Source organism: Phacochoerus africanus, chromosome 15, assembly GCF_016906955.1.
Source record: "Phacochoerus africanus isolate WHEZ1 chromosome 15, ROS_Pafr_v1, whole genome shotgun sequence".
Taxonomy (NCBI): domain Eukaryota; kingdom Metazoa; phylum Chordata; class Mammalia; order Artiodactyla; family Suidae; genus Phacochoerus; species Phacochoerus africanus.
The window spans coordinates 77,672,967-77,688,658 of record NC_062558.1 but is presented as its reverse complement, the minus strand read 5'-3'; the positions used below and the strand labels follow the sequence as shown (position 1 = coordinate 77,688,658).

The 15,692-nt window shown below is 39.9% G+C and overlaps 1 protein-coding gene across 1 annotated transcript in view; it reads right to left on the bottom strand.

Annotated features, from left to right (window-relative positions):
* The window catches only part of ADK (adenosine kinase), a 479,816-nt gene extending 464,129 nt beyond the window's left edge, over window positions 1-15,687 (bottom strand). Inside the window, 1 exon segment of the mRNA XM_047760818.1 lies at window positions 15,580-15,687. Coding sequence (XP_047616774.1) covers window positions 15,580-15,644 — 65 coding nt within the window. The 5' untranslated portion in view covers window positions 15,645-15,687.
* Between the last annotated feature and the right edge of the window lie 5 nt (window positions 15,688-15,692).

Sequence of the window (15,692 nt, the reverse complement as noted above, 5' to 3'; positions counted from 1 at the left end):
AGCATTTCAGTCTTATACCACTCACCTCACAGGTGCACACACAAATCTAGACAGAAACCTTAATAGGGCCCAGGTGTTCTGATTCCTAACACAAAGCTCTTTTTCTTTGCACCATGCTAAAAGCCCATGGGTATTACAGTTCATAACAAGTTTCTCACAAACTCACATACACACCTTAGAGATGAGTGAAAAGCTGAAAAGCAGAGGTATTAGATGTTGGAAGTTCTGTAGAAATCAGAAATAGCTGAGTTGAACCTTTCCTTTTTTTATCACTTCCTTTTACCTCCCCTTTTCTTTCCACAAATCTGTATTTCCCTCCCCCCCACTTCCTTTTTCCTATGGTTATGAAGCATTATGAAATTTAAGTTTTTAACTATCAGTTAAATTTAATGAAATGTTATAGTCATATTCTTAAAATAGGCTAACTGAACATTTCATCATTTCTTTTAAAATGTTGTTTTTTTTGTTTTTTTTTTTTTGGTATTAGGTCCAAGAGTGTGTCTGTAGGTCCTTTTTTATGTTTGTGTTTGGCCACATCCATGGCATATGGAAGTTCCCAGGCCAAGGATCAAATTCAAGCTGCAGCTGCGACCTATGCCACAGCTGCAGCAATGCCAGATCCTTAACCCACTGTGCCACAGAACAAACTCCTGTGGGTCCTTTTTAATGAAAAAGAATTCTCATCACTGCCATCTCAGAACTGGTAGAATATTTTAATAAAATTTGAAATTTTTAACAATACTAAAAGATTAATAGCTTTTTAGAAGATTATTAATAATTGCTTCATATATAATATTTTTGAAGCAAAGGGTTGCTTGTTTTTTTATCACACATATTCTTGTTGATTCCTATTATTTATACAATACCTGAATATTTTAGCTAGTTATTAAAAATAAGACAGATTCAGGTTTGAATCCTATCTCTGCCACTTATTGTATAACCTTGGGCATATTAAACTCTCTGAACAGTAATGGTTGCCCATATTACTATAATAATTAATAATACTAATAAGTCGTAAGATTCAAATTATCACTGTCAGGAAAAAGTACAAAACCTGGAAAGTAAATAAATACTAGAAATTGTTGTCATAACTAAAAAATTTTAACTCAAACAGCAAAATTGGTTTGCCCAAGGCTTTTAATGGAAAAAACAACCTGCTCAAAATTCAATGAGTTAATCCATTTGGAAAGCATACAATTAAGTATATCCCACAAGGCAATAATTATTCTTGGTAGGGGAGGGGAGTGGACACCTACGTATGTGAATAAGAGGACGTGAAAGATAAAAATCTAAACAAAGTTACTAAACACTAAACACACTTCCACAGAATTTCTTTAAATAGTGTGCTTATCTAGGGAGTTCCTGTCGTGGCACAGTGGTTAATGAATCTGACTAGGAACCATGAGGTTGCGGGTTCGATCCCTGCCCTTGCTCAGTGGGTTAACGATCCGGCATTGCCGTGAGCTGTGGTGTAGGTTGCAGACAGGGCTCGGATCCCACGTTGCTGTGGCTCTGGCGTAGGCCAGTGGCCATAGCTCCAATTCGACCCCTAGCCTGGGAACCTCCATATGCCGCAGGAGCAGCCCAAGAAATAGCAAAAAAAAAAAAAAAAAAAAAGTGTGCTTATCTAGCACATACAGTATTCACTTTGACAAGTTCTCTATTTGTATATTCAGTGTAACATAAACAGCAAGAAATGTGAATCAGACAACCTGAGTATGAAATGAGAGCTTAGTACTTAAGGATGCTTAATTTCTCTGGGTCTATTTCTTCAACTGAAGACAGTTACTTGGTAGCCTTCTTGAGAGGATCAGTAAGAAAAGCTAAGTGAAAGTGCTTGACACATTCTTTAAATACATTATTCTTATCTTTAAAAGAAAAACTGATACTTTATTTCTTGTCTTGGAAAGTAAGACAATGAGAACTTATAAGACTTGGGATCAAATTTCACCTCAGATACTTTATAGCATTAAATAGCTAGCTATGCAACCTGACTGATAGGACTTAACCTCTCTGGGTTTCAGCTCTCTAAATTGCACAATGTTAATATCAGACTCTGATTTTAAGTACCTCCTGAGGCACTAAAAATCTGAAGAGTCTAAAACATGTTCAAAGAGTTTTCAAAAATCACATGAAATTGTAAACTATGATTTCAAAGCCACATCTGGCTAATACTGAGATTTGCTGTTGTTTCCAAACTTTATGATTTGCAACAAACTAAAGCTCTAGGAGACCCTACCCTACCTGAGGATTTGCACTCTTACCATCTCCTCCATCTGCTCCCACTTCTACTCCCATCAGCATTCCCAAGCAGACTTTCTATATACCAAAGTTGCTTCTAAAAAGGAAAAAGCAGAGTTCCCTTTTCTCGAAAAAGTTCGAACCCTGGCCTTGCTCAGTGGGTTACGGATCCGGCATTGCCGTGAGCTGTGGTGTAGGTCACAGACGCGGCTTGGATCCTGCATTGCTGTGGCTGTGGCATAGGCCAGCGGCTACAGCTGATTAGACCCCGAGCATGAGAACCTCCATATGCCGTGGGTATGGCCCTAAAAAGACAAAAAGACAAAAAAATAAAATAAATAGGGAAAAGCTGGGAGAGTCTGCTTTAAAGCTGTTTTTTGTGTATAAAGAAGCAACATCTTGGCCAACAAGAAATCATTTAAAGATCACTGAATCTGACTTCCTATCTACAGAATACTAACAAGTTTTCTCAGGAATGTAGTTTATCCAAGCTTCACATAGACCTGAAGTCAAAGGTGTGTGTGTGTGTGTATGCGCGTGCGCGTTTTCCATAAGTGTAAAAATGTACTCTCTTTCCCTTATTTGTGCTGAATCTAGGGAAGGAATGCTACACAAATGGAGGAAGAGAAGTCTAAAGAATGGATTCCTGTCTAATTCATGCAGGAGGCTGGGCAAAGATAACTTAATATCCCTCCCAGTTCTAAGCATCTGAGAGTGTAAGTCTAGAAATTTATACATTTCTCTATAGAACACCTTCAAACATAGGGATGAATATACCCAAAGAAGTCAAAATACCATGCAGAGAAGAACTAACCCTGTCTTCAAAAAATATATATTTCCGACTTTTTTACTAAATACTATTTTTAATACTAAACATTTCGTACTACTTAATAATGTAACCATGTTTTATTGTAATATTTCAGATCTAAAAAATCCAGTTCCATACATTTGTATAAGCAAGTGCTAGGTAAAACAAACAAGATAATGTAGAATCATCAGCAAACTTTAATATGATCAACATGCTATCCCATGCTAAAACATAATCAGTTCAACTTGAGTATGTAAAGAACAGACACAGAACCAAAGGTGTAAATCTGCATCACTTCTACAGCTTAACAGCTTTACTCTTCATCAAAACTAAGAACTAAAAATGATAACTAAGATCTCAACTCAGCTTAGGAAGAACAATTTCTGAAAACTCTATTTTAGGAGGAAACTAAGATTTCCTCAGTTATGCCTATAAAACAAGAAAATGTTCAAATCTCTAATGAGGTTAACTTCAAAGACAACACAGAACTGTTTGTTTTTAAAGAAGATAATTTTCTTGTATTTCAACTTGTTTACTCAAAAACAGTATTGCTTGGAGTTCCCGTCATGGCTCAGTGGTTAACGAATCTGACTAGGAACCATGAGGTTATGGGTTGGATCCCTGGCCTTGCTCAGTGGGTTAAGGATCCAGTGTTGCCGTGAGCTGTGGTATAGGTTGCAGACACGGCTAGGATCCCACATTGCTGTGGCTCTGGCGTAGGCTGGCGGCTACAGCTCCGATTCGACCCCTAGCCTGGGAACCTCCATATGCTGCGGGTGCGGCCCTAGAAAAGGCAAAAAGACAAAACAAAACAAAACAAAACAAAACAAAACAAAACAAAAACCAAACACCAGTATGGCTTTTCAGACTTCAGCTCAGGGCTCTGAGAGTAAAACTGTTTATTTTGCTATAACAAGCTTAAAGGAATTTGAGAAACCTAAGACATCTGATTTTGATTCTTTTACTATATTTTGCTTTCCAGTGACCCCTCCTGCATGAGTCAATAGGGACAAAAAAAAATTTTTTTGGCCATACGCACAGCATGCAAAAGTTCCTGGGGACAGGGATCAAAGCCTACCACAGCTGTAAGCAGAGCTATAGCAGTGACAATGCCAGATCCCTAACCTGCTGAGCCATGAGGGAATTCCAGAGACAGATTTTTTAAAAAACCATTTTGTGGTATAATCTATTGGTTACACAGTACATTGTTACGTAAAATGCTAAGAAACTGAGAACAGCACTGATCTTTAGTGCTTTTGGAGTTCTAATTACATTGCAAATAATCTTAACTAATTAAGGATCTGCTAACCCAGAGGCTAAAAACTGATCATTCTGATAGGTCACTAAGTTCTTCCCACAAAATTCATTCTTTCAGAAAAAAAAGATTTCCTGTCATGGCACAGCAGAAACGAATCCAACTAGGAACCACGAGGTTGCAGGTTTGATCCCTGGCCTTGCTCAGTGGGTTAAGGATCCCGACTTGCCATAAGCTGTGGTATAGGTCGCAGACACGGCTCGGATCTGGCGTTGCTGTGGCTCTGGTGTAGGCCAGCGGCTAAAGCTCCAATTGGACCCCTAGCCTGGGAACCTCCATATGCCACAGGTGCACCCCTCAAAAAACAAAAAAAAAACAAAAAAAAATTATTTTTTGGCCAGGCCTTCAGTATTCAGAAGTTCCCAGACCAGCGATCAAACCTGAGCCACAGCAATGATGCCATATCCTTAACCACTAGGCCACCAGGGAACCCCAGAAAACGTATTTCTCCACCAAATAAACAATTCTACTATATATTTTTTTCTTTTTTTTCTTTGGCCACACTTGCAGCATGTGGAAGTTCCAGGCTCAGGGATCAAACCCGTGCTGCAGTTGCAACCTGCACCACAACTGTGGCAAAGCCAGATGCTTAACTCGCTGTGCCACAAGGGAACTTCCATCTACTATATTTTTTTTTTAAGAAAGTAAACACTGACCACAGGGCCTTAATAAATATTTACTCTATATTTGTAAGAGAAATACATTTATTCTGAGGGAATTTTCCAAATGGACAAATGCAAGACATGATTACAGTCAAAGCTCACTATAGTCACCAGAAAGAACAGAAATACAATATAGGAGTGAATCTCTTGGCCTCTGTCCTCCAGTATTGGATTTATTTCACACACAAGCTTGTTCCATGTAACAAGAAAAAAGTGAATCCATCTTGTGCCACTGAGGACTACAAATATAACCTTAAAACATCTTTAAAGAACTAATGAATTCATTCAACAAAAATTCAGCGCCTGTTATGTTGCAATGAAGTAATGAGTTATAAGGCACTGAGTTATTTAACTAGTTTCCTGACTTCAAGTATCTGTAGACAAGATAAAACATGCACATACTGTGTATAGCAATAATGCAAAGTATAAAGTACAAACAACCAGAGAATGAGCCATTTCCAGGATCAGTGACTAGGAAAGTTTTATTGGGAAGACAGGCTTTGGCTGGACCTTGGAGAATGAGGTTTTCAGTAAGAGAGATTGTTTGTTTTCATAAATATTTTCTATATCTGCCATAATGAATTTTTCCCTATCTGAAAGAATGATACCTCCTCCTTTACTCTATAAGGTACTGGTGCAGTTGCTGATTAGAACGTTCTTCTCAACATTCATCCAACACACAAACACACACACAGGATGAGGTGTGAGAATATATCCAAGGCTGACCAAAATTCCAGCATAATCACAATTACACTGGTACAGTAACTGGTTCAATGTTTGGTATTTAACCCAGTAAGGACCAGAGTATTCTCAAAACTGACACATGGACATGGAAAGTCTCTGCCTTCTGGCTCATGAGATTTTTGGTGATGGCATGCAAAACGCCATCGCTCTTGTTACATTCAGATGACATGTGAGGAGTTCCTGTCATGGTGCAGTGGAAAAGAACCCAACAAGGAACCATGAGGATGAGGGTTCAATCCCTGGCCTCGATCAGTGGGTTAAGGATCCAGTGCTGCCATGAGCTGTAGTGTAGGTCCCAGATGCAGTGTGGATCCCACGTTGCTGTGGCTGTGGTGTAGGCCGGGAGCTGTAGCTCCGATTCAAGTCCTATCCTGGGAACCTCCATATGTCACAGGTACGGCCCTGAAAAAAAAAAGATGACAAGTGAAAAATAAATTCAGCATCAAAGGACAATAGAGGCAAGAGATCCTAGAATGAGTCATGTATGGCTAGACTTTTTGCTCTGTTAGTGAACTGAGTCTCTTAGAGACTTATAAATGGTTCTACTCGGGAATGTATCAAAGTCAAACCTCAGCTTCTAGAACGCAAAAAGCCAAATAACTCCTTCAATATCATTTCTGATAATACCTAATTTTGTGAGTGGATCAGTGATCACAGAGCCTACCTTCATTATCTATAATCCTGTATATGCAGCTAACATAGCAATGTAGGAGAGCTTACTAAAAACTAAATGTGACTTGCTGATGAAATAGAGAGATCCTGTGCCTTGAGAAGGTAAGAGTTCTTACATGGTAACAGCTGTACATAATTTCTTATTCCACAGAAGATGCTGAAATCAGCATGCATTCAATGAAAGCCAAAATGCAAACAGAAACTCAGATGTTCTTAGGTTGAAAACTAATTAATTACATTGTTTTCTAGATGAATACATTTTTAAAGAAATCATCTGAGGGCACAAGCACAAACAAGCACAAATAAAAACATCAGAAATAAAACATTTAAGTAAGGGCAACAACTTTAAATCTGCTTTGGAAAATATTCAAAAAGTATCTTCTTTAAGCAGTATGTGACACTTCAGTTTGTGAAACCACTTCAATGAAATAAATAAGTCTTCCAAATCTTGAAGTCCAAAAACTGAAGAGAAGCCTTTGCCTTACTCAGTTACTATTAAAGAGGAAAAGCCTAATGACTCAATGACATAAACGCACCAGTATCATGCCAGAACTAGCCAAACAAGACATTCGAAATAATCTATGTTGTATCATAGACATGTAGATGGGTACTGTAGGAAAATTCTAGCAAGTGATCCTGACAAGAAATTGCTGTTTCTGCACAAAGCAATCATTTAAAAACTATTTAAATTTTTAACAAAGGACCTCAATCCTTTTATTAATCCTTGGGGCAAGACACATTTGGAGCCCAGAATTTTATGGTATTCAGAAGTTTATGAATTTTAGTAAGGTATTACATTGTAACGTATTATGTATTTTATAAACCACCCAGGAAGCTTTCATGTAGCATACCACTAACAAACAGACTAATACTTCTATAGCAAAACATATACATTTGTGTCAGAACAGCTAATACTACAGGGCACTTCATATTCATTCAAATTTTGCTGCCAAATTAATTTATCTCAAACTTAAAAAAAAAAACTTTCAGTTTTCAGAGCTTCTGGTATTTCAGAAATATAGATGAAAAGATTACAACCTATAGTACAACCATAATACTTATTTTACAAACTTTCAGATTTACTCAGTATCCTAGAGGTCCACTCTGTAATGGTAATATTCAGCCACTCAGCACTTGGCCAAAATATGTATTCAAGTGCACATCAAGTCTCTCCAGCTTAGGAGTTCCTTTCGTGGCTCAGCAGTTAACAAACCCAACTAGGATCCATGAGGACATGGGTTCGTTCCCTGTCCTTGCTCAGTGGGTTAAGGATCCAGCATTGCCATGAGCTATGTAGTGTAAGTCACAGACGAGGCTCTGACCCTATGTCACTGTGGCTATGGTGTAGGCTGGCAGCTGTAGCTCCAATTTGACCCCTAGCCTAGGAACCTCCGTATGCCACAGGTGCGGCCCGAAAATAGCAAAAAAAAAAAAAAAAAAAAATTCCTCCAGCTTAAAATAGTCCTAATATATGTGCTCAGTGTAATAAAAAATAAAAAATAAAAATAACCCACAATCCTTCAACCTAGTGATAACTACTACTAAATTTTTGGTGTCTAAATCTTCAGATTCTTTCTAGACACATTAATAACTAGGATCAGTATCTCTTGGAGTTCCCTAATGGCTCAGTGGGTTAAGGATCCAGTGTCATTACTGCAGCTGCTTAGGTTGTTGCTGTGGCCAGGGTTGTTGCTGTGGCTAGGGTTAGATCCTGGGAACTTTTGCATGACACAGGCATGGCCAAGAGAGTTAAAAAAAATCTCTATAGTTTTAGAGTAAGTCTTTTTGTCTTTTTCTTTTTACAGCTGCACCTGAGGCACATGGAAGTTCCCAGGATAGGGCCTGAATCAGAACTGAAGTTGAAGTCCTACACCACAGCCAGGGCAATACCAGACCCGAGCCACATCTGAGATCTACATTGCAGCTTGCAGCAACAACAGATCCTTAACCCACTGAGCCACAATGGGCACTCCAAGTTTTTGTTTTCATCTTGCTATGCACTTTCAAACTGAGGATTTTGATCTTTCTTAAATTCTAGAAAATTCTCAGTCATCATTCCTTCTAACGTAGCATCTCCACCATTCACACGCTTTCCTCTTTTTGGAACTCCCAATTAGACGTCAGTTAGGGTCTCTCAAATTTTTGGGGGTGGGGCCTTTTGGGGGCCACACCTACAGCATGTGGAGGTTCCCATGTTAGGCATCGAATTGGAGCTGTAGCTGCTAGCCTATGCCACAGCCACAGCAATGAGGGATCCAAGCTGTGTCTTCGACCTACACCACAGCTCACTACAATGCCAGATCCTGAGCAAGGCCAGGGATCAAACCTGTGTCCTCAAGGATGCTAGTAAGATTTGTTTCTGCTGAACCGTAACAGGAACATACACTTTTTTTTTTTAAGGCCATACCTACGGCATATGAAAGTTCTCAGGCTTGAGGTTGAATCAGAGCTGCCGCTGCTGGCCTATGCCACAGCCACAGCAATGCAAGATCCAAGCTGCATCTGTGTATATTATTATTAAATAATAATATATAATATTATCTGGTTCAGGAAACTTCCACATGTCATGGTAAGGCCAAAAAAATCAAACGAAACAAAACAATAAATATATATAATATTCTCTTGAGTTCTCTTTATTTCTCTGTGTTGTATCTGGGTAAACTCAGTACTACTCTCCAATTCACTAACTTTCCCTTTAAATATGTTTTTACTAGAGTTTAACCAATCTTTGTTTTAATTTGAAAAACTATATTTTCTTTTATATGGCCATTTACTTGATATTTACTATTTTTCATTTGTAATATGTTGGTTTTTTTAATGACTATTACTTTTGTGTGTGTGTCTTTTTAGGGCCACACTAGCGGTATGTGGAGGTTATGAGGCTGGGGGTGAATCAGAGCTGTAGCTGCTGGCCTACGCCAGAGCCACAGCAACGTGGGATCTGAGCTGCATCTGCGACCTACACCACAGCTCACAGCAACACCAGATCCTTAACCCACTGAGCAAGACCAGGGATTGAACCCGCAACCTCATGGTTACTAGTCTGGTTCATTAACCACTGAGCCACAACAAGAACTTCAATGACTATTACTTCTTTAATTTTTTTTAAATTTTTTGGCCATGCCCATGGCATGCAGAAGTTCCCAGGCCTGGGATCAAACTGGAGCCACTGCAATGACAATACCAAACCCCTAACTGCTAGATCACCAGGGAACTCATTTTTTTTTTAATTTTATTCTATTACTTTGTTTGTCTTTTTTGAATATTTAAAATAAAGTCATTTTGAAATTGCTCTAATAATTCCATTAGATTTTAAGTGAGTTTATCTCCTGTGGTTGTGTTTATTGTCTAAGTAATAGTCTTCCTCATTTGTTCACAGGCTCAGACTTTCCCTTCTTTTTTCCAAGTATGGTGCTCTTGTACCAGGTGATGGTGGAGAAATTACAGTTCCCAGTTCTGACCTATCTGGCAGTTCAACCACTTCTGTGTTGCCACTTCAGGTCCAAAGCTTTTAAAGCTACAGCCAGAAACAGATGCTTTTAGCCTTTTTTTTATCCAACAAAAGCCCATTCCAAGTTTCATCAGATTATCTGACTCTAGTTCCCCTGTGTAAAAGTTATTTCCACCTGCTCCTGAACCCAGAGTCTAACTGCATGTTTCCTTTCCATTTTAGTCCCTGGAGATGTTTATACTGTTCTTAGGTATACCTGTATCTTTTCTTGTTCTTTTTAAATTTGTAATTGCTGTGTTTGGAGCAGGATAGGAAGCCAAAGCAGAATAAATAGCCAATTTTATATTTATTTCTTCATGAAATTCTCCCAACAATCTTTTGAGGTAGGTACTTTTATTACACCCATTTCAAAGGTGAGAAAATAGTGTCATGAGGCCAGTAAACAATCTTCCCAAGATTGCCAGCCAATAAAGACCAACAGCCAAACCAAAGATGTGATTCCGGAGACCATGCTCTTAACCACTGCTCTACTGCCTATAACTTTCATTCCCTTCCTTATTTTTTTTCCCACTTTACTGTGAACGTTTTGCATACAAGCAGGACTTTTTTTTTTTTTTCTCTTTTTCCCTTTTCTAGGGCCACTCCCACACCATATTGAGGTTCCCAGGCTCGGGGTCGAATCGGAGCTGTAGCCGCCAGCCTACACCAGAGCCACAGCAACGTGGGATCCAAGCTGCGTCTACGACCTACACCACAGCTCACAGCAACACCAGATCCTTAACCCCCTGAGTGAGGCCAGGAATTGAACCTGCAGCCTCATCACTCCTAGTTGGATTCGTTAACCACTGAGCCACAATGGGAACTCCTACAAGCAGGATTTTAATCAATGGAAGGGAAGTATAGGCACATTCTAGGTGTAAAGTAGTATACTGGCCTCATGTTCTACTTGGGGTCATTCAGTTTAGGTCTACACCTAAAATCAGAAACATAGTTTTCTATGCCTTTTTACCTAGAGCCCTATCTACTTCCCCTGGGCTCCGAGCAAAAGATATTTGCCTCTAGACACCCAGGACCATCCTTGCAGGCTGTCCCCTGACATTGTTTCTTCACCACCTTCTCTCTGCACTAGTATATAATGCCCCGGAAAGGATCTTATTAAGGAATCATACAAGTACCTCAGGAGACTTCCATTTTTTCAACGGAAGTATTAAAGTATTAAAAACAAGGTCTAGAAGTTCCCATCGTAGCTCAGCAGAAATGAATCTGACTAGTATCCATGAGGACAAAGATCCAATCCCTGGCCACACTCAGCGGGTTAAGGATCCGGTGTTGCCGTGAGCTGTGGTATAGGTCGCAGATGAGGCTTGGATCCTGCGTTGCTGTGGCTGTGGCGTAGGCCAGTGGCTACAGCTCTGATTGAACCCCTAGCCTGGGAACCTCCATATGCCATGGGTGTGGCCCTAAAAAGACAAAAAAAAAAGAGAGATCTAGAAAAGTGAAGGTTATCAATCCACTATGCTGTGCTGATAATCACATTCAACAGAAATTAACTGAACAGCTCTTAAGGAATAAGCACAGAGCAACACAGTAAAGACACAGGATCAATCATCCTTTCTCTTTTCTGGAATGCATACATTTTCCTCATCTAATCCTTACAACAAACCACTCTGGGAAGAGTGTCATAAAAAATAATCTCCAGAGAATTTTCTGAAACAAATATATATATATATATTTTTTTTTTTTCTTTTAAAGAGGCTACTGAAACTGACGCTTGGTAAACTAAGATACAGACTTTTCTTCCTAGATTTACTACACAATTTTAAATCGCAGAGGCCTTAGTGAGATAGAAGACAGAAGGAAAGACTAAAAGGAGTCTATGAAATTAAAATGAAAAAAAAAAAAAAAAGGGTTCCCATTGTGGCTCAGTGGAAATGAATCAGACTAGGAACCATGAGGTTGCAGGTTCAATTCCTGGCCTCACTCAGGGGGTTAAGGATCCGGTGTTGCTGTGAGCTATGGTGTAGGTCGCAGACACAGCTTGGATACCTCGTTGCTGTGGCTGTGGCATAGGACAGCAGCTATAGCACTGATTAGACCCCTAGCCTGGGAACCTCCATATGACGTGAGTGCGGCTCTAAAAAGCAAAAAAAAAAAAAAAGTAAAATGGTTGGGAATCAATAATTTGAGAAAAGCTCAACATTTGCTGATTGGAGAACTGCAGTTTTTCCTTTTTAATAGAGATTAAAATTCATGACCCAGAAAAATGCATAACTGCTGACTCAGAGAGAGTTAAGAAGTGGGCTCTTCAAATTCAACCATTTCTAACACCGTTACAGCTTACAAATATTTGCTGTGATAAATAACTAGAGCTATGATTAATGATGATTAGATAGAACTTGAGACTGGAGGTGAAGAGACTGATTAGAAAGCCAATATAAAGTCTAAGCAAAATGAAGTCTAAACTTGAGTTGTGGCAGCAGCGAGGGAAAAGAAAAGGAATTTATCAGATGTTGATGAAGAAGAAAAGATTAACTTTGATAACTACACTACATGCAGAGGGAAAATGAATCAAGTATCTAGATTCCAAACTTTGGAGTAAGAGAAGTTAGTGGTGCCATTAACAGACATAGGGACCACAGAAGGTGTAGACTTAGGATAGTAGATGGATTTAGTTTAATACATATGACTTCGAAGTGTCAGCAACACACTCAGAAAGAGATATGTAGCAGACAGTTAAAATTGGGGTTTGAGAGCTGAAGCACAGAGAAACAGAAAGATGATACATGTGAAAGTGACCAGCTCAAAGCCTGGACCCTACACCCGCTTCAGTCCAACCAAACAAATGTAGTTCCCAGAGGCAGCTCTCTCCCATTTCTACCTCCAAACAAACTTTTCTATAAAACCAGACACCTGATTTCACACCCAGTTAGCTCTTTGTCATCTTTCAGAATGCTCTGGTATCATTTTCCCAAACCCCATTCATCTTCCACCTGGAGAATGATACCTGGGTCTTAGGTCTCTCTCCATATGTACCTAATTTTTAGCACCATGCCTAGAATAGCAGGCTTGAAAGACTGACTGAAAAAAACACAGTCCCCTTAAAAATGACTGCTAAAGAAATGAACTTGGACAATATTTTTCAAAGGAGAGAAAAGAAAATTAAGTGGATCTAAATATAGGTAGTCGTCATGGAACATCTTCATCTAGGGAGCATTTACCAAAAAATGTTTCTCGACTTCTTTTAACCCAAAATACCTCATCTGTAACACAAGGATAATTACTCATACTTCACAGGTTGCTGGAAGGATTAAATGAGATAGTATATATAAAGCTCCTAGTATAATGCCTGGCACTCAATGTCCTCTTCTGTTCTGTAACTCAGTAAGAAGAAAACATGATAGAGCCAGCTTATTTCTTTGCAACTTCAGTAACTGCTACACACTGAAAAACTACCTAGCCTAGAAAAATAATGGATATTTGAGGAGTTCCTGTCATGTCTCAGAGGAAACAAACCTGCCTAGCATCCATGAGGACACAAGTTCAATCTCTGGCCTTGCTCAGTGGGTTAAGGATCTAGCGTTGATTTGAGCTGTAATATAGATCACAGATGCGGCTCATGTCCGGCATTGCTGTAGCTGTGGTATAGGCCAGCAGCTACAGCTCTGATTCAACCCCTAGCCTGGGACCCTCCATATGCCGAGGGTGTGACCCTAAAAAGACCACAAAAAAAAAAAAAAAGGATATTTGAGAAAGAGAGGCTAGACTTGTCAGCTGCTCACCCTAGAACCAAATTTTTTTTTTCAATCTCACACTATTGTCAATTTTGTCTAGATAATTCTTTGTTGTAGGGGGCTTCCTGTGCATAGTACAATGTTTAGCATCATTCCTAAATCCCACCTACCTGGTGCCATTAGCACTCTCCACCAAGTATGTCTTCAGCCATTGCCAAAATGTCCCCTGGGGGACAATATTTCCCCTGGTTGAGAACTACCCTAGAGTTCACTAGGGCTTTTGGATAAATTGCTTCAAGTTGATAAATTTAGTATGGTAATTAAATTCTAAGTACAGACTTAGAATCAGACTGTTTTTAAATCCTAACCCCATCATTTACTAGATAGGTGACCCGGATCAAGTTACTTAACCTCTCTATACCTGTTTTCTCCTTGGTAAAATGGATATAATTATAGTGTCTTCCTTGTAGGGTTGTTGTGGGATTGAATGAGTTAAAGTAGGTAACATGCTGACAGAATACATATTAAACATTATTACTTATCATTATTTTAAGCATGCATAAGCAGAGAGAAGCACACAATAAAGTCAAATAACAATGAATTTGCACCCAGCTGCTCTGGGTTCATACTTCATTTCCTCAACTGTTTCACTCAGGCTTCCATTTTCTCATTTGTAAAATAGGAAAGCACTTTGAAAATGGATTAGCATGAACAGAAAATCTGAGGGCTGTATGTAGGATAACAGAAAAGTTGCAGCTGTCTTCCAATTTGAAAGAGGAAACTTTGTAAAGGAGGTGCTTTTTAAGGAAATTCTCTAATAAATGATCAAAGGAGGGAAGCACATGCCTTTAACCCAGGGAGGTCTGATTCAAAAGCCTTTGCTTTAGTCTATAGTTTGAAATCCTAAAACAAAAATAGAACATCCTGAGGAGTCCAAAAAAAAAAAAAAGTTTATTTTCTTTGTATAAGGTAGGCACACTAAACCTTTGCCCTTTTGAGGGTAATATGAAATATATTAAAGGGACTGGCAGGGATTTGGTCACTAACCATTCAAACAGCATGAACACACCACCAGATCCCTTAGTGACCTTTCATTTTCAATTATGATTCACTCTTTCAGAGGTGAAGGGTAATGTTGGAAGAAGTGAGCTTTGTCTTGTATAATCAGGAGTGTCCCAAGAGTTCTAAATCAGTTTGATATGTCTAGTTTAAGACACAAAATTTATTGCCTTCCAAGGAACATTTCAAAATCAGCAAAGAATATATATACTACACCTCATGTTTATTAGGGGATACTATATTAGACAATAAGCAAAAGCTGAAACATCAAATCACCTGTAAAACAAAAACTAGGTGGAGAGCTATCGCCACTACTGCCAAAAAATGCAAAGAAAGTAAGAAAAATCAACTTTTCCTAACCATTCAGGCAAATTCCATCCCCGCAAAGCCTCGGAGGTGGGGTCCCGGTCCCTGGAAAAGGGTCTGCAAAGGTACCAGACTTCAGTAGCGAATATACCAAAAATAAGGTCAAGACGCCCTTTCGCGAAAATTCCCCTAAATTCTGTTTTTCTCCCGGGGTAGTGCAGTCGCTACGCATATTCCTCGTTATCCCCAGGAAAAAGGAGGTAGCCGCAGATGACGCGGCTCAGGTCGGGTCTGGTCCTCCTAGGTCACATCTGCCCTGTGCGGACGGGCTCCCACGTGGCGCCCACAGCCTTCCACCGCCAGCTCCGAGCGCCCCGCCAGCGCTCTGATTGGCCAAGGGCGAGCAGGCGGAGACTGAACTAAACTGGGCAGGCGCCGGGCAAAGGGTCGCAGCCTAGCGGATAGCGCCCCGAACGCTGGCCTCAGGCGGGCGGCGAGGATAGCACCCAGCGCCGAAGCCGCGCAACCCCACGTGGGCCAAGGTTAGCGGCAGGCGCCGTTGCCCTCCACCTACGTCAGGTAATGCTCACCTCAGCGTTCGCAGCGCCTCCACCTTCAGCTTTTTGGGCTTTGGCTCTTCTTCAAGCGCTGCCATCTTCACGCTCCCACCTCTCTTAAGCACCAGCGCACGCCCCACCCCCTC